Here is a 23,524-nt window from a genome sequence, read left to right on the forward strand (position 1 = left end):
AGTGAAACCTGTGTACAAGCATGGTTAGCTAAAGTCACAGTGGAACGTTTCATTTTCTTTAAGTCTGACTGCAGGTTCCCAAACTGTGTTTTCAGAGAGTGATTTTCTTTTGAAAGGATGTCAGTTATTTGTTGTAAAGTCACTATTTTTTCATTTAATGTTTCAACAGAATGACAAAGCATGTCTATCTTGTTTTTGATTAGTGCACCTAGTTCATTTTTAATCGCACATTTTTCGTCATTTATCAGTGAAATAATTGCACACTCAGACTCACGTTGTGCTTCAGTGACATTATCAATGGCAGTCTCAAGAAATTGAAGTTCGTCTCTTATCAGGCGAGAACGGGCACGTGTGTTGAAGGGTTTCTTTTTGTGCCCCTTTGGTGTGAAACAGAAAGTTCGTCGGCGGTACTTCTTGATTGTTTGTTTACTGGGTGACACATGGTTGCGTGGTGTGACGTCGTTGGGGACTGTATCCTGACTCACGGTGTCAGGGCTGTGTGAAGCGATGACAGGTGTGGTGACGTCTTCGGGGAATGTTTCCTGACTCATGGTGTCAGGGCTGTGTGAAGCGATGACAGGTGTGACATCGTTGGGGACCATATCCCGACTAATGGTGTCAGGACTGTGTGAAGTGATGACTGGTGTGGGAGGAAGAACGACAACACCCGTCTCTGTAGCATGGTCACAGTGCAACAGGCTGCCTTCAGGATGGGAAGAGGGAGGTGTGGGGCCTGCAGCGAAGCGGGGCAGTGACACGTCGTCCGGTGACCTCAGACACACAACGTCTGGAAAAGACTGGACAAAGGTGACGGGGGTTTCCAGCAGGGACGTCGCCAGTTGCTGAACGTCTTTGTTGTTCACAAAAGTGGTGACACAGATTTTAAGTTGCTCACACTCCTCTGTGTCCCACGTGGAGCAGTCAGTGCCCTGGCACAGGAAGGTGCCACGTGCGTATAGCTTGAAGTAAAGGCTTAAAGTTATACTTTTAACTGAACCACAAAAAACTCTTATCACAGTTTTGCACAGATTACTCGGTGGGGGGAAATCAATTAGTAATGGAAAAGTGGTCAAAATGTTGTTGGAAGAGTCAAAATCCGATATCTGAATCTGGATATCATCATTGACAATTGCGGAGTACCGAAACACAAGACTGTTTCTCCACACACACAATTCTTCCTGACCACAAAAGAAACGTTTCTGAGTTGAATCAAAGGTGGGTAAAAGTTTTAAATCTTGTTGCTCATCCATTATCTGCATGTGATAAATAGTTGGCCTAAGGATACTGGACAATGAACAACGTGTATAGAACAGATGGTGCCATATTGTTGTGTTCCCACATGGTACTTAATATGCCATGGGGGGATATACGGAAATCTTTGTTAAACAAACATTTTCCATATCACCACGTTGATTTCTAGCATTGTTTGTGCACACATTTTGTTGTGACAGGTCAATATGATGACTGTATTAACAAAATAATTAAACAAAACACAGTCAGGAAACATCACTGTTCGTTACCTGTGTGTGCTGGTCAGGGAGTGTTCACAGAAAACAGCTACATTCACAATCAGGTTCACAGAAATCCTTTTTTTTCCAACTATTGAAAAATGTCCACCACAAAACACTTACACATGTATTCCACATACATTTCCACGAATAATTTGAGCAGTTTGAACTCAGTGATTTGAATCTGATACTGAAAATTAACAAAATTTAGGCTAAATCACAACAGTGTTGAGAACAAGCGTCCATCTTGATTCAAGGGAGATCAGTGCTCTGTGCCCAATGTGTGTGGTATCGACACACTGGTTGTGGACTGGAACTGCAGGCTGGTGGTCAGCATTCTGTTGCCTGGCCTGGTAGCATCGTTGGTGGTGACACTGGTCCTCAGTGTGACCAGACCTCTCACACCAGACACAGTGTGGAGGGTCTGGGGTGCAGTCAGCAGCACAGCGTCGAGGATGTAGCGCTGGGCCTGGAGGATAATAATAATAATAATAATGGTACTTATATAGCGCTAAATCTTGTGCATAAACAAATCAAAGCGCTTTCGCACCAGTCATTCTCACGCAAGCATAACTCTAAAACTGGAAAAAAAAAAAAAAAAAAAAAATCTAAAAAGACAAGAGGGGGAAGGGAGGCGATTTTGGGAAGAGGTGGGTTTTAAGGCCAGACTTGAAAGAGCTGAGTGCGGAGACTTGACGAAGCGAAAGAGGAAGTTCATTCCAATTGCAAGGTCCAGAGACAGAGAAAGAACGGTGGCCAACAGTCGAGAGTTTGAATCTGGGTATGTGTAAGTGGAGTGGATCCGAAGCTGATCGTAGTGAGCGAGATGGAGTGTAGAGGTGAAGGCAGCCACAGAGATAGGAAGGGGCTGATTTGTGAATACATTTGTAGCATAGAGTGCTGATCTTGTACTTTATTCGGTGTGAGACAGGGAGCCAGTGGAGATGTTGCAAAAGAGGAGTGGTGTGCTCAGATCTTTTCTTTCTGAGGACGAGTCGGGCAGCAGAATTTTGTATGCGCTGAAGGGACTGAATGGATGAGGCAGGCAAACCAGACAATAGAGAGTTACAGTAGTCAAGGCGAGAGAGAATGAGAGAAACGACAAGTCTAGATGTTGCGTCAGTGGACAGATATTTCCGGATGGAACTGATGCGCCGCAGTTGACAGTAGCAGGATTGACATGTCTGATTGATAAATGTTTGCATGGACAGTGTGTTGTCAAGGACAACGCCGAGGTTCCTGACTGAAGTGGACAGAGGGATGGATGTACTGCCAAGTTTGATTGTATTAGTTGTAATGGAAGAGAGTTTTTGTTTAGTTCCTATGATCATTGCTTCAGTTTTGTCCGCGTTCAATTGTAACTTATTTAGAGTCATCCAATTTTGAATATCCAGGAAGCAGTTAGATGTTTCTTGCAAGAGCGACAACAGTTTTTCAGGTGTATCACTCTTCTGGAGTTGAGTGTCATCAGCATAAGAATGATGACAGACATTATGGCGGTTGATAATTTCAGCGAGAGGAGCAGTGTACAGTGTGAAGAGCACTGGGCCTAAAACAGATCCCTGTGGGACTCCATGTTCAATTTTAACGGGTTCAGACTGGAAATTATCAACAATGACAGACTGGAATCGATCAGTGAGATAAGATTTGAACCAGTTTAGAACAGTGCCGTTGATACCAAATGTAAAATGAAGACGGGAAAGAAGGATTGAATGGTCTATCGTGTCAAAGGCGGCTGACAAGTCGAGAAGAGTGAGAAGGGAGATCTGTCCTGAGTCGGACGCTAGCAGTAGGTTATTCAGGATGTGGAGGAGAGTGGTTTCGGTGCTGTGGTCAGCACGATAGGCAGACTGAAATGGGTGGATGAGATTGTTGAAACAAAGGTGATTGTTGAGCTGCTTCAGGACGGCTTTTTCAAGGAGTTTGGACAGGAATGGAAGATTAGAAACTGGTCGATAGTTTTTCAGAATGTTTGCGTCAAGGTTGGATTTCTTCAGAAGAGGCCGGACTATTGCAGTTTTGAAAGTGGATGGAAACGTTCCAGTGAGAAGGGATGAGTTGACAATGTTGGTGATTGTAGGGAGAAGCTGTGAGACACACTGAGAAAAAACAGAGGCTGGTATAGGATCGAGCTCACAGGATTTTATTGTCATTTCTTTGAGGATTTCATGGACATCTGTTTCAGTTAATGGATTAAAGGAATGGAGAGGAGTGCCGTTGAATTGAGGATCAGGATGAGTAGGTTGGAAAGGCATTTGGTCTAAGATGGTACGAATATTCTGGACTTTGTCAAAAAAGAAAGAGGAGAAGACATTGGGGAGTTCAGATAAAGTGTAGGCAGAAGGAAGAGGAGTCTTTTTTGCAGTGCCGAGAAGATTTGACATGATAGTGTAAAGAGATTTGGTGGATGTGGCATCGAGAACTTGAGAAGAAAAGAAGTTTGTCTTCGCTGATGAGATCATATGTTTGACTTTATTTATTTGTTTTCGGAAGATTTGATTGTGGACTTTCAGTTTTGTTGATCGCCATCGCCGTTCCAATTGGCGACGTTTGCGTTTTGCAATTCGAATGTCTTGTGTGTACCACGGGGCGGAAGGTCTATCAGGGAGCATGCGGGTAGTGGGGGGTGCATGTTCATCCAGCAGTTGAGAGAGGACAGAGTTGTAGTGTGTAGAGACATTGGTGTGGGAAGAAATTTTGGAAAGGCGTTCAGCAGCTTGAGAAGAAAAAGTGTTAATGTTGATGGATTTCAGGTTGCGACGAGTAACGGATTTTTTGGTTCTGGTAGGTTTTGAAATATTAAGCAAGAATAATACAGCAGAATGGTCGGAAGAGAGTTCGTCAGTTACAGTCACTGACGCAATCATAGCATCAGAGTCACGTGTGATGAGCCAGTCCAACGTATGGCCAGATCTGTGTGTTGGTTCTGTAACGAGCTGAGAGAGAGAATGATTGGACAGAGATAGACATAGGCGTTTGACATCAGAGGAAGTTTGGTTGTTGAAATGAAAATTGAAGTCTCCGAGGATGATAAGTTTGCCAGAACGAAGGTTGTAGTAATCAAGTAATGTTCGGAACTCATCGTGAAACAGAGAAGACGTTAGGTTATTTTTACGACTAGGAGGAGGACGATAGAGACAACAGAAGATGATTGAGTGACCGGATGTGGGTGGTGTGCTGGCATGGTGGACTGCTGCTGTTGTCTCCGCAGGCTGGTGACCTCAGCTGTGAGTGTGGCCAGCTGGGCTTCCAGGCGGACAGCAGTGGTGTTGTCTACGCCGGGGCAGATGTTGTAGGTGTGGCTGTCCTCCCGCAGCCATCGCAGGGCTAGGGCCTCTTTCTTCGCTGCCTTGAAGGTGGTGTCAGGGTGGTCGCGGATGAAGCGCCTGACATTGCGCCTGAGTGCAGCTGGCTGAAGGCCTCTGGTGAAAACGTTGCGGAGGATGGTCGCTGACACCTGGATCACCCCATCTTCAGCCTTGTTGACCTTGGTCCATAGGTGCTGAAGATGGGATGCGTACCCTGCAATCGTCTCCTTGGGCTGCTGCTGTCTGTTGAAGAAGGTGGTGGCAAGCTCTGTGGCATCTTGCTGATCTCCCCAGTTCTCTTCAGTGATGCGAAGGATCTTGGCTGGAGTGTCCACTTGTGTCACTGGCAGCCTCACGATCTGCTGGCGAGCTCGGCCAGCAAGGGCTGAGATCAGCCAGAGAGAGGCTGTCGTGTCATCCAGGGGCTGCAGATGAAGGATCAGTCTGACCTCCTGGACGAAGTCTAACTTCTAAGCTGCTTTCCTCACCGGATAGCGTCGGGAGTTTGGGCAGGAAGTCGGTTGAAGCCATCTTGATGTGGGCGACGTTTCTTTTTGTGGACTTGTGTACCTGCTGCACTGTCTTCTCTCTTCTCCTAGGTTAAACTGTCCCTGTGTGACTGTTAGTGCAACCTCTTGTCCCTGTACGATCCTAGCTCACAGCGCCAAGTATGTGATAGAGTTAGCTTGGCTAGGAGCTGTGATTTATTAAGAGATATATAAGAATTTGCACATCCTTTGCTTACAGCGCCAAGTATGTAACAGAGATTAGCTTGATTATGAGCTTTAATTTATTAGGAGAGAGATTTAAGAATTAGCACATCCTGTGCTCACAGCGCCAAGTTTGTAACAAGGTACACTTAGTGGTAAAGGGCTGTGGTTTAGGGATGGATTGAATTTGAATAAAAGAACAGTAACATTAAAGGGAATAATTTGGATTAATCAAGGATCAATATCCTGTCGGCGACGCCACTTTTGTAGCCGAACCGAGTGGTTATTCAAGGGTACAGCACAAAAGACTTAACTGAATATGATGATTTACTGTACTAAAGGATAGACAAAAATTCCCGCGCACAGGCCAGGAACATATCGAGGCCAGTCACAAATGGGGTTTTCTATTGTTTTATTTACAATAGTTATAAGAGCATAAGAGAGAAGATATAAAAAGAGAAGAAGACTAGAAGAGAAGAACTAAGAGAAGAAGATATAAAAAGAGGAAGACAAAGAAGAGAAGACAACTAGGAGAAGAAGACCGTGCAGCGATACGTAGCGAGATGTTAGCTGTTGTGAGAACACACACGACACACACTCACACTGCCCGCGACGCAGCAAGAGAGAGAGCAGCTGTGGTCAGATGACTGACTGGTATGAAATGACCACTCATCACTCACTGTGCCAATTTATGCAGGTTAAGCGGACTACAAGGACAGTCACGTGCGCTGCAAACAGATTGACACTAATTTGGCCAAATCTGACAAGAAATGTTTCTTACAAGGTGTTCAGTGACAGATTTCTAAATGATTCCTGAACCGATTTATGTCGGATAAGTTGCAAAAGAAAGAGCTCAACCCTTACTTTATAATGAGTATAAAATGAAGTGTTGATTATTTAAGATGAATTTATAATCTTAATTTAAGTCACCTGAACAGGGTCAGTTTTAACGAGCTCGTCGCTGAAAATTTCAAACTGCGTTTAATCAGTTTAACGTAGGCAAACATAAATGGAATAGACTTAAAGATGGAATTGCGATGATTCTGCCAGTATATAATACTTGCGGTTTATTGATCTGAGAAAAGAGAAATTAATTAAATACGGTAGTGCAGAAACACAGATTCCAGCTCAGCCAATAGCGGACCGTGACGTGACACTGGTTGAGCCGTGAGTGGGTTGTCTGGCGAGGAGGACAAAATGATGTAAGCGGCTTTGCGTTCGAACTGGGAGTGACGTCACACATTCTGTGTGTGGGTTAGTTGGGAAAAACGTCGTCTGATGTAGCTCATGTGTGAGCAGTTTTGGACCAAGCATAGCGCGCTTGGTCACAAGTGGTTTAGCTATTTGATTGAAACCAGTTTTGGACAATTCCATACATGCCACACCATGTCCGCGATGCAGATGCCCTGGCTAGCAGCACAACCCAACACGTCTGAATGCATATATATATATATATACATACATACATATATGTTTGCTGTGACCAAATTTGACCCAGTAACATTCAAGAATGACAAAGTGGCCACCCACACACCCACACACACATACACTGATGCATGCACATGCTGACTCATCCACATGCACGCACATCAACACACCCACACAGTCGCATGAACGCATATGAACACACACACACATGCGAGCGCATGCGCGCGCACACACACACAGACAGAAAACAAATAAAAACAACAACAACAAAAAACCAAAAAAAAACACTCACACACACCTCACATTCCCACCCACACACACATACACTTGCACACACACACACACGCGCGCATGTGCGCGCATGTGCGCGCGCGCACACTCGCACACACATACACACAAAAAACCAAACAAAACAAACGAACAAAAAACAAAGAAACAAACGAACAAAAAACAAAGAAACAAACTCACAATTACCAGTTCTAGAACATTTCCAATAGTTCACCCTACGCGCACAATTGATTCCATGACACGAATAAAAACAACAACAAAAAAACAACAAAAAAAATACAAACCCAACAAACAAACAAAAACAAAAGAGAGAAAGAGAGAAGAAAAAAAACGCAATACCTTTTGTATGTTTGAGTATTATTACACACAATGCACATATCGATTTCACAGATTACACGAACCTCTTCCGACTCTCTTATTCACATTGAGTCAAACTGCATTCATTCAGATGTCTTTTCCTTTACACTCTGCCACACCCAAACACATGCTTCTTGATAATACTGAATAAGTTTTTTTCAATAATAAAAAATGAAAATAAAAAGAATATTAAAAAAAAACACATAAAAAACTACAACAACAAAACACTCACACACACACTTGAAATCCCGAAAGTGACAGCAGCCAGCTGACCAACAGTGTATATAGGGATACAGAGTGATGCCTCACATCAACAACAAATATTCAACATCACCAAGACACACGAAGGCATAATTTAGTTATGTAAGATACCTGACTGAAACCAGCGTCATGCAAAAATTAATTCATGCATGTATGTATCTTTTCTAGCGCCAAATTTGAGCCTATGAAATTAAGAATAACTTAATCGACACACACACACACACACATGCCTATAAAATAGATGAATAGATAAATAAATTCAACAAAAAAATTAATAATTAAAAAATATAAATAAATAATTAATCTAAATTAATAAATCTCACTCATAAGCAGACTAACACACAGACACCCACATAAATACACACACACACACACACACACACACACCCTCCACACACCCCCACACCCACACTCAAACCACACACACATATACCCAAAGAGAGGGAACAGATAAAAAAAATTAAAAAAACCCTCTAGAAAGCAAAACCAAAATTAGTGGTTCTAGAACGTTTCCAATAGTTTACGCCACGAGCACGATTGGCTTCATGACAAAATATAGACCAACAGTTCCCACATGGTTGCTTCCATGTCTGCATTAAAAACAGTTCCCATGGCGTTTACTTCCATGTCTGTGAAAAAAAACAGTTACCATGCGGTGTGGTTACTTCCATATGTGTGTGATAACACACTTCCCATGTGGTAAATTCCATTGTCATCGTCGTCCATATGTCTTTGATAACACATTTCCCATGTGGTAAATTCCATATGTCTGCGATAACACACTTCCCATGTGGTAAATTCCATATGTCTGTGATAACACACTTCCCAAGTGGTAAAGTCCATGTCTTTGATAACACACTTCCATTGTGGTTAATTCCATGTCTTTGATAACACACTTCCAATGAGGTTACTGTCATGTGTCTGTGATAACACACTTACCATGTGGTTACTTCTATATGTTTTTGATAACACACTTCCCATGTGGTAAATTCCATGTCGTTGATAACACATAAATACAATTGTTTATTTAATTTTATTTATGTCGTTATTTATTTTTATTATTTATTTATTTATTTAATTTCTTTTATGCTTACAGTTGACTTCATCAAGTTTTTGCACTTTATAAATATTATTATTAGTAGTAGTAGTATTAGTTCTTTTTATGTATTTATCTATTATTTACTTATTTATTTACTTATTTCTTTTTATTTTATTCATTTATTTATTTATTATTTTTGTTTTGTTTTGTTTTGTTTTGTTTTGTTATTTTATTGTATTATTTTATTTTATTTTATTTTTATTCTATTTTATTTTATCTTATTTATTTATTTATTTATTTATTTTCATTTATTTTATTTATTTATTTTTATTTAATTTTTTTTTTCTCAAGGCCTGACTAAGCACGTTGGGTTACGCTGCTGGTCAGGCATCTGCTTGGTGTAGCATATATGGATTTATCCAAACGCAGTGATGCCTCCTTGAGCTACTGACACTGATACTGATAACACACTTCCCATGAGGTTACTTCCATTTGCCTGTGATAACACACTTCCCATGTAGTTATTTCCATTTATCTGTGATAAGTTCCCACATGTTTACTCCTATGTGATATAGAATAAGTGCTTCCATAGAGAAAATGTTCCCAGATGGTTTATTTCCATGTTTGTGATAACAATGTTTTCATGTGTTTTGATTTCTTTTGCATGATGACAGAGATAGTTTTGTTGTACCGAATGAAAACTACTGTGGGAAAAGTGGTTTGCTGCAATGTCCATGAAACACACTTCCCTTGTCATATGGAATGAAAAACTAATACAGTTTACTTTCATATCTGTGAAAACAAGGTTCTCATGTTGTTTGTTTATTGTCCTATGTCTGTGATAAAAAAAATTCTGTGTGGCTTACTGTCATGTGTGGTCATAAAGTGAGGTTGCATTTGCGTGTTGGAAAGGCGATGACATTCTGTTGAAATAACAGGTTATACTTAATCATATGTACACACTGGCTGTTTTTGTCAGATAGTTTTATAGTGAACTTACATCTGGAAGTTTAACTTTATCATCAAGTGTTACACAGTCACTGATGGCAGAGTTATTTTCCATTATTTATCCCCTCTCAGATTTCCACTTAATATTTCCAGTACATCTTTGACGTAAATTTTCCATGAATTATATTTTCATTTTGTTTTAATGTCCTTTTAACCCAATATTTCTGCTATGCAGGCAATGTAAATTGATATTACCATTATATTACAGACAGTGAAAATGTTTCATTTAGAAACAAAGACCAGAATTAATTTAATTTTGCCAGTTAGAAATTTACAACAAAATGAAAGAAGAGAGAGAGAGAGAGAGAGAGAGGACAAGACAAAATTCTTTATTTCCGAGGATAATAGATAAGTACTGGTGTGCTTTTTTTCATCCAGACCCCGCCCTGAAACGGGGTCTACACTACACAATTCTACATTATATATGTCATTGCATGCACTACACAATGCTACTTAAAGTCATAGCATGTAACACAATACCACATAAAGGCATAAGCATGGTAATGAAAAGATACACACACACACACACACACACACAGGCACAAGCATGGTATTAATAAATGACATAGGAAAAAACCCCATAGACTCACATACTCACAAGTACACTCAAACACACACACACACATACACACTCTTTCTTTCGCTCTCACACACACACACACATACACACACACACACACACTCTTTCTTTCGCTCTCTCTCTCTCCCTCTTTCACGCACACTTACACACACATAAGCATACATTGTGTATGTTAATACTATACTAATATGAATATGAAACAGTAAGTCGAATAAAAATGCACGTAGCAATAGCAGGGGGGGAAATGCTCATTTCCAAAGGAAGTATAATTCAGCCTATAAAATAGTATGAACATAAAAATGTCACAGGTGAACGACAGAGAGAGACAAGACAAGACAAATTCTTTATTATTTTTCATCCAGTCCCCACCCTGAAACAGGGAGAGAGAGAGAGAGACAGACAGACAGACAGACAGATAGAAAGACAGTCAGACAGACAGATAGACAGAGGGAGAGGGAGACTCAGAGAGAAAGAGAGAGAGAGAGAGAGAGAGATCGGAAATAAAACAATATCAACAATGAATAGATAACCTCATATTACATGGAACATGTGATAGAGAACAGCAGGTCAGTAAGGAAAACAAAGTAACATGCTTTGTAATCATCTAATCAACACACACACACACACACGCGCACACACACACACACACACACACACACATATATATATATATATATATATATATATATATATATATATATATATGATGGAGTCTCCCGTCAGACTGACGGATGAGTAGGCAGGCAGGCTTATCTGTCAGTGTGTGTCCTCATATGGGAGAAGAGGCCGATTCTGGATGCGCAGCACTTCCCACAGGTGTTGCAAGGGAAAACGTCTCCAGAAGTTGAGCCCTGCTTCCTTCGCTCACGCTTCTCCTTAATGGCCAGCGTTTTCTTGTTTTCAAACGTCTTTATTCCACAAGAGCACAGCATCCTCCAGCGAGAGCGGTCAAGGGCATCAGTTTCCCAGGGAGTGATGTCTATGTCACAGGCTTGGAGGTTTGTCTTCAAGGTGTCCTTGAAGCGCTTGCAGGGTCTTCCAAGTTCGCGGTGGCCTTCCTTCAGCTGACCATACAAAAGCATCTTCGGGATCCTGCTGTCTGTCATGCGGACAGCGTGTCCTGTCCAGCATAGCTGACACTGGATCAGCAGGCTTTCGATGCTGGGCAGGCCGCTCCTCTCTAGGACCTGGAGGCTGGAGACCCTGTCTTGCCACTTTATGCTGAGGATCTTTTGTAGGCATCTCTGGTGAAACTGCTCAAGTTGTTAAATGTGACGGCGATACATCGTCCATGTTTCACAGCAGTACAACAAGGTGGTCAGCACAACAGCTCTGTAGGTTTTGATTTTGGTGCTGAGCCTGATGCCTTTGTTGTTCCACAGCCTGTTGTTGAGTCTGCCAAAGGCAGAGCTGGCCTTGGTGATGCGCAGCGTCACTTCTGCATCAAGGGCTCCGTTGCTGCATAGTGTGCCGCCCAGGTAGCAAAACTTGTCGACTGACTTGATCTCTGTGTCATCGATTTTGATTACAGGTGGGGGGGAGGCACTGGCGTTCCATGAGCTAGCTGGACTCGGGTCTTGCTGAGGCTGATGGTGAGTCCAAAGTTCCTGCAGGAGGTTGAGAACCTGTCCATAATGAACTGTATGTCCTCATGGGTGTGTGCAGCAAGCACGCAGTCATCAGCGGATAGGAACTCTTTCAACAGTGCCTCAAACATCCTGGACCTGGCGAGCCGCCGCAAATTGAAAAGTTTACCATCTGTGCAAAACTGAATGTAGATGCCCTGGTCACAGTCTTGGAAGGCGTCAATCAGCATGGCAGAGAAGAGAATGGAGAACAGTGTGGGTGCCAGGATGCAGCCCTGCTTCACTCCATTTACCACAGGGAATGGATCCGACATGTCAGTATTTTCCTGTACTCTCGCCCGCATGCCATCGTGGAAAGACGCAATCAGCTGGATTAGGCTGTCTGGGCAGCCAAACTTTAGGAGAATCTTCCACAGACCAGCGTGGTTCACCATGTCGAAGGCCTTAGTCAGATCTACAAAGACCATGTGGAGCCCCTTGTTCTGCTCACAGCATTTCTCTTGCATCTGGCGTACGGCAAACATCATGTCACATGTTCCCCTGCCTGAGCGGAAGCCACACTGTGCTTCAGGGATGACTGTGTTGGAGACATGGTCAACCAGTCTGTTCAGCATGATGCAGGCGAAGATCTTGCCGGTGACAATTGAAGCTTCCTTGAAATCCTGGGGTACCTCCCCTCTCTCCCAGATAGACTGGAACAGGGCGCTCAGCTTGTCTGTCAGCACCTTGCCTCCATACTTGTAGATGTCAGCCTGGATTCCATCCGCTCCTCGTGCTTTTCCTGATGTTGTCAGCTTCAGGGCCTTCTGCCTCTCGGCCTTGGTGGGAGGGGCAGCTAGCGAGTCATTGACTGGTAGCTGTGGGAGGGTTGCAATTACCTCGTCATATACGGACGAGACCCTGTTGAGGAGGGTGTTGAAGTGCTCTGCCCAGCGGGCAAGGATGTTTTTCTTGCCCTCAGGAGGGTGGTCAGGTCCAAGGCTCGGACAGGGGTTGATCCTGTGACTCTCGGCCCATACGCAGCTTGGACACCATCATGGAAGGTCTTCATGTCGTGAGCATCAGCAGCGGACTGAAGCTCTTCAGACTTTCTCTCCCACCAGGTGTTCTTCATCTCATGCAGCCTCTTCTGTACGAGTTGCCTGGTTTGCAAGAACTGGTCCTTCTTCCTCTGGCAGTCTTTATTGGAAATGTGATCCTGATGCTGTATATGCAGTGTGTTCAGGAGCTTGGAGATTCCAGAGTCGTTTTCGTCAAACCAGTCTTTGTGGCTCCTCTGTTCAAAGCCGAGTGTGTCAGCTGCTGCTGTGTACACAGCATCTCTAAAGGCGCTCCATACCTCTTCTACATCATTCGATGCAGGAATTTCTTGGAGAGCTGCTTGGATTTGTTGCTGCAGCACGTCCTTGGTGATAGGGAGGCGGCAGATGTTCAGCTTCCTAGAGGGTTTCTGCATGGCTGGTTGGAGCTTGCGTGCAAATCTGATGTTCATCTTGCTGCGTACCAGGCAATGGTCCGACCATTTCTCTTGCATCTGGCGTACGGTAAACACCATGTCACATGTTCCCCTGCCCGAGCGGAAGCCGCACTGTGCTTCAGGGATAACTGTGTTGGAGACATGGTCAACCAGTCTGTTCAGTATGATGAGGGCGAAGATCTTGCCGGCGATGCAGAGGAGAGAGATTCTACGGTGGTTATCGCAGGATGTTTTGTCTCCTTTCCATTTGTAAATGTGGACAATTGAAGCATCCTTGAAATCCTCCCCTCTCTCCTAGATAGACTGGAACAGGGTGATCAGCTTGTCTGTCAGCACCTCGCCTCCATACTTGTAGATGTCAGCCTGGATTCCATCTGCTCCTGGTGCTTTTCCTGACATTGTCAGCTTCAGGGCCTTCCGGGTCTTGGCCTTGGCAATGTTCAGCTTCCTAGAGGGTTTCTGCCTGGCTGGTTGGTTCTTGCGTGCAGGTCTGATGTTCATCTTGCTGCGTACCAGGCGATGGTCCAACCAACAGACTGCTCCTCTCATGCAGCGTGTAATGGAAACATCACCTCTGTCCCTCTGCTGGACAGCATGTGCCATGTGCCATTGCTTAGAGCAGGGGTACATCCTTGTGTTCTTGTACTTGTCCGCTTGTTGGAAGAGGGTGTTGGTGATGGTCAGTCCATGCTGCGCGCATAGCGAGAGCAAAAGCAGTCTGTTGGAGTTGCACTTGCCAGTGCTGTGCTGTCCTAGGACTTTTGGCCACAAGGAGAAGTCCACACCCAAGGATGATCAACCTGTCCTTTCTGTCGACCGCTGAAATGGTGTGGCTGAGCTCCTCATAGAAAGCTTCTTTGATGTCGTCAGGGTTGGTCATCGTCAGGGCATAGCAGCTGATGACTGTGGAGAAGCGATCCTAGGACAGCTTCAGACGCTGGGTCATCAGCCTATTGTTTATCCCACGTGGAAGGCTATCAAGCTGTCGTGCAAGTTTGGTTCGTATGGCAAAGCCCATGCCTGAGGTTCTTGGGGTACCATCTGGCTTCCCAATGCAGTAGAAGGTGTAGCCCCCTCCAACTTCCTCCAGCTGGGTTTCACTGGTAAACCTGGTTTCACTCAGGCTGATATATATATATATATATATATATATATATATATATATATATATATATATATATATATATATATATATATAAGAGGGCTATGCGCATATTGACCGAGAGAGATCTCAGTTTAAGCTCTTTCATCAGACAGATGCGGTTGTTGACATGACCTGATTTCCCAAAACTGTGAGTCAAAGAATGTGTGAATATCTGCCATGTGGCATGTATGCTGTCCCATCCAGATGAACATGACAAAAGAGTATGTAAGTTATTCAAGGTAAAACAACCTGAGGAACTTGGCAGATGGCATGTCTGTTTTCCTCAGCGAGTTCTGTTGAAAGAAGCAAGAAAATGAACTCCCCACCCCCACCTCCTACCCCCTCCCCACCAAAAACTAAGTAGGACTGCCTACTTGGTGGGGGTAAAAAGGGTTATACACGTAAAAGCCCACTTGTGTACACAAGTGAATGTGGGAATAGCAGCCCATGATTGCAGAAGAAGAAAGGAGCTGTATGCTGTCCATGAAGGATACAGTCATTCAGTTAATACATAGCCGCCTTTGGAACACAGAGTTCAGTGCACAGGTTCTGATGTTCTGATAATCTCAGAGCAACTAGTTTAATAGTCTTCATAAGCAAAAGCTTTAGTGAAATAGATTCTTGAAGGTCTTCATCTTAATGAAAATCCAGCATTTTTGTTTTATTTGTGTTGTTCATTTACTTCAATAATTGCCCAACAGAAGCTTAGAATATGTACTGGTATGTGTGTGTCTGTGTGTGTGCATGCATGTGTGTATGCGTGTATGCATGCAAGGAAGGGGAGGTGCAGTGGGCAGGAAGAAACTGTTTAAAAGTGGGACATACCAATATATCTGCAGTCATCCTGTGAACAATTGCTTATAGTTCCTTGTAATTATGTTTTATGCCCATGTCAGTGTAATTCATAATGTATTCAGTTTTTGATTGCTGCATAAACCTCCTTTCATATATCTTGTGCTTTCATTGAAAACTCCTAGGCCATTGTACTGCTCATTTTTTCCTCTGTTTTTTTCATCTTTGGATAAAGAACTCTTGAGAATGTTTGTAAAAAGGGTTGTTTTTTAAGCAAAAAGTGATAGGTAAGACTCGGATGAAATATTGTTAACAATGGAAAACAAGAAAAGGAAACAATGGTAAATGCCCTAATGCCTGATAAGCGTTAATTGTAGTCACATATACCACCCACAGCACAACAAAGTGAAAGTGCAGCAGTGTTTTTTTCAGTCCCGCTATGATGCTGTAAAGTAGTAAGTGGTACAAATAAAGTACAAGATATCTCTACACCCCATCTTGCTCTCTACAGTCAGCTTCAGATCCACACTGTTTCTTCGTTCACAGATCCTAACACTTCATAATTGGCTGCCACTCTTTGTCTCAGGACCTTCACTTGGAACAAGGCCCCTCTTTCACTTTGTCAGATCTCTGCAATCTGTATGGATCAGTCCCTAGGCATAGACACCACCCTGAAACTGAAACTGCAGATAGCTCTGTCAAGCCTGGCTTTGAATCAACCTGTTTACAAAATAGCTCCTACCTTCCCTCCCTCTTTTCTGTCTACATTTCCTCTAGCTTTCTGTTGACATGTTTATAAGTTTTGTCTTTCATCCCTCTTTATGCATGGAATACATGTGTGTGAATGACTGATGTGCTTTGATTTGTCTGTTTAACATTCAGCCATATATAAATACATGTATTAGTATTATTATCATCATTATCATTGTTATTATTATTATTATTATCTTTATTATTATTGCTTTTGTTGTTGTCATTGCAGCTCAGTCAGAGTGTGAAGAAGAGGAACCCTTTATTTCCCACCTGTGAAGGTCCACACTGTGACCAAAATATTGGTCATCGTCACCTTGTCTCTCTCTCTCATCACTCAGTGAAGTATCATCTGCCATCCATGTTCTTCCTCATGACTTGCTGTATACTGCTATTCAGAAAACATCTGTCCTGCTTCTTCCATCCGAAATCATCATCTGCCTTCAACATTACAGACTGCAGAGACATGTCTTCCTGCCCTGTTTCAGCCTTTCTGCAGACATTGTTTTATCAATATTTTTTCTTTATGAAAATGAAAATAGTTATGAGAAGTGACTTTCTATAAAGACCTTGACTGGAAAAAAGATCAAGCAAGAGTTTTTGTTGTTATGCCTTTTTGTGTTTCTTAAAGGGACCAGAGTGTAAGAAAAACATTGGAAATCACTTTTCACTTCAGTGTTAAAGGTTATTATTTTTCTTTTTAAAAGTATTTATTAGAAGTGGATGTGGTATGAAAATTTTTTTTTCAAGTGTGTGAACCATTGATGTGGGACCATGGGGTCAGTGAATTGGTTGCAAAATGTGGGAAATTTAACAAACAGCTTGTGGATATGAGTTTGATAGCTGTTTTATGAGGGCAAACAGTAATAGGATACATTCATTATTTGTAAAGTAATCGTTAATGGATTGTAACTGCCTGTTTTGAAACAATATATGTTGTGATCACAAATTGGTCTTTTTTAATGTCAGTACATGTAAAATGAACACTGAAATCACAAAAGTGTTCTTTTTATGTTATATATATATATATATATAAAATAAATAAAACAAAGTTGAAAAACAACACCTATTTTGTTAAACAAAAAAATAAAATCTGAATTTTTGCTGCCACCTGGCAGCTTGGTCACAGACTACACTTATAACAGATGATGTAATGCTATTTTTTTACGTCTTCTTTCTGACCGTACATGACGTCTTCTACTACATAAAGTTATCATGTTCTAAATGTTCCTTCAATTGTCTATGTACACATCACTCTTTTTCACTCTCACTCTCTCTGTATCTCAGTGATCGTGTGTAACCACCACCATGACAAACCGGACTGACTCCACGAATCAGAGTTTACAATGAAAACCTGTGGATGTCACTTCTCAAGTTCAGTCCAACAAAAACTGTCCCAAGGTTACACATCCAGAACACTTCTCTTCTTTTCAGCTCCTCCACTTTGTTGACCTGCTCCAACGCTGTCACATGTAAAAGCTGACATTTAAAAGTGTTCTTGCACACTGAACCATTTGAAATTTATGGAAGATGATAATTTCTTTTGTGCAGTGAAATGTTGAAAAGTTGATTTAAGTCAGTAGTTTTTAAGGATATTTGAAAACATTCCAGTTTTCTTGCAGCTATATATTGACCCACATTCACAAGACTGTAGAAAAGATAGGCAGTTGCTCATGTTGAAGACTGTGATTCAGTTGTTTCACAATCACAAAATAATATGGACAATGTTTTTAAAAACCACAATGTTAATCTCTGTGAACTAGATACAAGGAAAACTGCCTGTGATACTTTGTGAGGTGTCCTCGCATTTTTCTTGGGAGCAATTTTAATCATATAGGATGCCCCTGGTTTCTAATATTATATACCTATATTCATCTCTGAATTTCTCATTGTATGAGAAGACCTTTACTTCTTTGTTTTACTGGATCTGTTTTGAGTTAGATATATTTGTATCCTTTGTCTTTTTGTTATTCATCTTGGATTGAGTTTAAGATATATATTTCATGGGTGCCCAATGTTTTAAGTATATTCCTGTTTCTATCCTGGAGTGTGTTCAGATTGAAAATATGTGCCTGTGTTTACCTTGGAGTGTGTTCAAATTGAAAAGGTTCTGAATGTATTCCAGCATCAGCACACTATTGAATTGTATCAAACAGCTTCCTTTGGGTGCACATCATTTCTTTTCACCTGTGTAAAGACAACTCTGTCTTCCAGGACAAACTTTCAATGTTCACATCAGATTGTGCACAACTGGAGCATGTCTATGTTCCCTGAGGTCTATGTTTCCCAAGTCTGTGTTCCCCACCAAATTTTTTGGTAGATCTAAGTTGCCCGAGGCCTCCCGAGGTCTTTGTTCCCCCAGGTGTATATTCCCCCAGGTCTTTGTTCCCCCAGGTGTATATTCCCCCAGATATATGTTCCCTCAGGTCTGTTATCACCCAGGTTATGATCCCCCAGGTCTATGAATGTTTAATCTTATACACTTGTTGGTGCTGGTCAGCAGTGGTCAGTGATCAGTAGTGGTCATCGGTCAGTAGTGGTTAATGGTCTGTAGCGATTAGTAGTGGTCAATGGTCTGTAGTGGTCAGTGGAAGTATGTTATAAGCAGAGTCAGTGGTCAATAGTGGTCAGTGGTCAGCAGTCATTAGTGGTCAATGGGACTGTGACCTGCAACCCCAGGTGTTGCTATGTATGGGGGACTCGGAATGAGCAGCATGGGAGTAATGCCATAGAAACAGTGCAGATGATGGGGCAGCAACAAAAAAAAAAGTAGTGGTCAGTGGTCGTTGGTAGTCAGCGATCTGTGGTGGGTCAGTGGCAGTCACTGACCAGGTGGTCAGTGGTCTGTAATGGTCAGTGGTCAAAACCAGTCTAACAGTATTAATATTGCTTAAGATTGTACTCATATTGTGGAAAGATGTTAAAATATCATTGTGGTCCATGGAGGTCAGCAGTGTCAGTGGTCAGCAGTCAGTAGTGGTCAGTGGTCATCTGTGTGTTTTGGTGGTCGATTAGTGGTCATTATAGTGGTCAGCGTTGGTCAGTAGTCAGAAGTGGTTTGTGGTCAGTAGTGATCAGTGGTCAGTAGTGGCCAGGCAGCAGCAGAGCATTTGCCAGTACATAATAATGCACATATATGGCAAAATACAGCAGTCTGAGCACTTTGGGGTTGTGGTCAATAGTGGTCAGCAGTGATCCTAGACCTGGGGGAACATAGACCTGGTGGAATATAGACCTAGCTGTAACATAATTTGGGGGAACATGGGCCTTGGATATTATAGACCTGGGGGAACCAAGACACAGCAAACACAAATTTGGGGGAACAATGACCTATGGGAACTTAGACCTGGCTGAAAAAATAATTTGTGGGAATATAGGGCTGACCCCGTGCACAACCTATTAAGTGCAGTGAATAAGATTGCAACCATTTGCCATGATGTACATTACTTCAGACCATAATCAACTCTTGGGTTACTGCTGCACATCCAAGCAGTCCAGGCGAGAACCTTCACTGGAAGATTTCTGAATATGTGGTCTGTTATGTGACCACCTGACAATCATTACTGGAAATTTTCTCCAGCGTCCCAGCACATTCCATCTCTCCTGTAAACACCTTCAAATTCTTCCTTTGAAAAAAAAAAAAATTATTTACCAACCTATCTGTGGATGGGTGCTCCCAGTGCGTTTCATGCTTGTGTATGAATTGTTTGTTGAACATTAAAAATCGTTTAGATATTCCCCTTAAAGATGGTTTCATGCCAACTTTAACCTTCGCTGGCTGTCGCTTTTGACTACACACAGAAGCTCATGTGGATCATCCACGACCCATACCGCTGTCGCTTTTGACTACACACGGAAGCTCATGTGGGTTGTCCATGACCCATACCTTTTAGAGACAAAAACCTGTATATTCCTCCAAAGCTTGTGTGGGTCATGACCCTTTTGGGGAGGGGGGTGGGGGGTGGGGTGGGGGGGTAGTGGGAGAGTAGTGGGGTAGTGAAGCTATTGAAAGTAAAACTTCTTTATTTTCCTTCACTAATTGCAAATTAAACCTTCTGAAATCAGTATTTAAAAGGTATGGGTTGTGCATGACCCACACGAGCTTTCGAGGGGTGACCACGTTTTTTCCTCTTTAAAAAGCATGGGTCATACACGACCCACACAAGCGTCTGTGTGTAGTTAAAACGCCACCTTTAATTACTCATTAACTAATTAATGAATTTTTTGGCAAAAGTTGGCCTTTTAGGTGTAGGAAGCATTTCTGAAATTTCGTAGAAAAATATTAAGAATTGGCTGAGATATTTGCAAGATGTGTACGACCCATGATAGCCAGCAAAGGTTAACTGGAAATTCACACACACACACACACATACACACAGACCATTGCAGGTAGTTTACTTACAATTTTTTTCTCATTGGATGTACAGTCTTGACTCCTCACCTTCCACCTCCACTATCTAAAACAGCAAGTCATTTCTAGAGGTGTATTTTAAGCACTTTCTTCAGAAGTTGTGCAGAAGTAACATGTACCACTGGTACTACATTGGAAATTTGTAGCTTGTTTAGGTTTTCTATTATTGGTGAAACAATTTTCTTTGTTCTTATGTGATATTGAATTTTGGGGTTGGTTTCTCTGAGGTCTTCAGAAATGGGATACATCTTAAAAGTAGACAAACAGTATGGCAATGAGATATGCTTTTTTAGACATTCTCTTCTTTCTTGGAGTCTCTGACTCTCTTCTTTCTTGGAGTCTCTCGTCAGCATAATGAATGAGTAAGTCAAGCAGACTTCATCTTTTGCTGTTGTAGGTCCTCAGTTGGGAATGAAAATATTTGTATTTGTATTTCTTTTTTATCACAACAGATTTCTCTGTGTGAAATTCGGGCTGCTCTCCCCAGGGAGAGCGCGTCGCTATACCACAGCGCCACCCAGTTTTTTGTATTTTTTCCTGCGTGCACTTTTATTTGTTTTTCCTATCCTGGATGCACACAAACATGCACACACTCTACATGGAGAGAGTCCAGGAACACATTTCCTTGTTTGTGCCTTTTCCATTTGTTTTGAAGAGCTGTTTACCTGTTTGTCTCAAAGATGTTCGGCCCCTTTGCACAGACCAGTCTTCACTGGCTGCGGTCTTTTGCTGTCACTTCTCAGGTTGAGAGATTGATGTCACAGTTCCTCAGGTTGGTTTTCAAGGTGTCTTTGTACATTTTGAAGGGTCATCCTTGGTCACAGTTTCCATTCTTCAGCAAGTGGTGCACAACATTTTGAGGATTCCACTGTCTTCCATGTGGATGACATGGCCTGGCCACCGCAGCTGGCTTTTGGTGAACATGCACTCTGTGCGTGTGAGCTGGCATTTTGCCAGGACCTTGAGTATGTTACCCTATCTTGCCACTGTGGTAATATATGGACATTAAGGTTTGACAAAGGACATGCCAGTGACCAAAGGTTCAGTACTGCCTTGCAACTTTTTTCTTGTGCGTGGAGTCTGTTGCCAGCTATCCACAATCTTTTACTGGACTGGGAAGACAGTATAGTAAGACAGGAAAGAAGTGAATATTGCAGCCATAGTCATGTGGTCCGTGTATGTATGCCTGTATAACATGCTTGTGAAGGGCAGTCCATTAGGATTGTACTGTACTGGATCAATGTACACAGGAATGAATAACATGGTATAGTCTAATTTACTGGTATGTTTATAACTTGAATATAATGTGATTCATTGTAAATATACATTTTTGTATAATAGTGACAGTACAAATTAAGCAGAAAAATCATAGAGATTTGAAGAGTCTTCTCTTCATATAATATTGATATCACCTCAAGCTCATTTAGCATGTATGTATGCCTGATTTTTTTTTTATATGAGATGTGTTAGGAAGTGAAACTGCTGTACTATGAACATTTATTCAGGTAAGATATTTTATATTGTGTATACATGGGATCAGCATTGTAACAATATCTATCTATATATATATTTATATATATACTTTTTGGGGTCATATTTTAGGCAATCCAAAAACATGGATTTTCAGACTGTTTGAGCAAGCATGAGTCCAAAGAAAGGGTGATTGTTGCTGGTGTAGGTTGCTCCATAGTTCATTTACTGAAACTTAAAATGGCTCTGAAAATGATAACAAAATCAAATGAATTGTGTATCTGTATTACAGAATATGATAAACATATAACAGGGTGGAAAAGTTAAGCTGCTACAATTTTTCACTGACAGAGAATTGTGGTGCACTGCAGATGGTAATGCTGTTCTAGATGGATCAAAACCATATGTTTTGTAGGCCAGCAGATTTTGTCAGCCTTTTTCCTCTGAATAAATTCTCAGTACTGTGCAGCATGCATGTAATCAGCAGAGATGCCAACTGTTATGATTTTGCTGTATTTTGTTACGCTTGATCGCAGTTTGTTCCAACATTACACCAACGTCAAAATTGTTCCAAGGAGTCCATTTTTGATTACATAGCAAGACCACATGCTTTTCCTGTTGTAACATTACCCAAACGCTCTAGACATAATGATCACGAGGCCAGGGCAGTCACTTCTAACCTTGGTCTCACATGATGATGCTCAGCTTATCGCGTGCGAGTTTACATTGAAACAACATTGAGTGGACCAATCAGTTTAAACGTTAGCCTGAACAAGAGAGAACATGGCTAGATCAAGTTGCATCTCAGTCAAACAGCATCTGTGTCTGGTGGATTAAGCTATGGAGTGCAAGGAGGAAACAAGTGGCTGAAAAACAGAGAAGTCAGCCATGGATTCCGATTATGAGAAATAAGATGAACAGAGACCTGGGAAGCAACACAGTGCCACAGATGTGTCAGCTGTAACGAAGCAACAGCAGGAACAGAAGTTTTGCCAAGCTGAAAAATATCCATTTGCTTCTGTGGCTTGGAGTCCAAGTGTTCCTACCAAATTTCCTGATTGTTCCTCTAAACACTTGATAGGGGTTGGCATCTCTGAATCAGGCTTGTTCCTCATATTTACATTTATTTGGATACAGTATCTGTTGTAATATCTTTTGAACCAGTCAAGAGTTCATGTTGTGACTGTATGACATGGTGGAATGTTCCGCAGATTTTATACAGTTATCGGTTGGGAAAAAGGCACTTGAATAGGCCTGAATGGAAGTGCCATGGTACTGGAAGTGTCATTTTGTGAAAGTACATTTTGGCATTATATCAGTCATGTAGAATTTCAAGTTTCAGTTGAATTCCTCGCTGTTCTAAACAAAAGGGCTTGGTGGGCTGGGAAAACTTGGTGGATTTATCAA

At 41.9% G+C, this 23,524-nt stretch overlaps 1 protein-coding gene across 4 annotated transcripts in view; it reads left to right on the top strand.

The window, feature by feature from the left end:
- Window positions 1-22,979, top strand: part of LOC143282666 (sodium-independent sulfate anion transporter-like) — a 205,400-nt gene extending 182,421 nt beyond the window's left edge. For all 4 annotated transcript variants that reach the window (XM_076588336.1, XM_076588360.1, XM_076588344.1 and 1 more), the window contains one exon: window positions 16,469-22,979. In XM_076588336.1, the coding sequence (XP_076444451.1) occupies window positions 16,469-16,515 (47 nt within the window). In that variant the 3' untranslated portion in view covers window positions 16,516-22,979. The remainder of the gene's footprint in view (window positions 1-16,468) is intronic.
- Window positions 22,980-23,524: the final 545 nt, after the last annotated feature.

The sequence above is a fragment of the Babylonia areolata genome, chromosome 1, assembly GCF_041734735.1.
Source record: "Babylonia areolata isolate BAREFJ2019XMU chromosome 1, ASM4173473v1, whole genome shotgun sequence".
In the NCBI taxonomy this organism is placed as follows: Eukaryota; Metazoa; Mollusca; class Gastropoda; order Neogastropoda; family Buccinidae; genus Babylonia; species Babylonia areolata.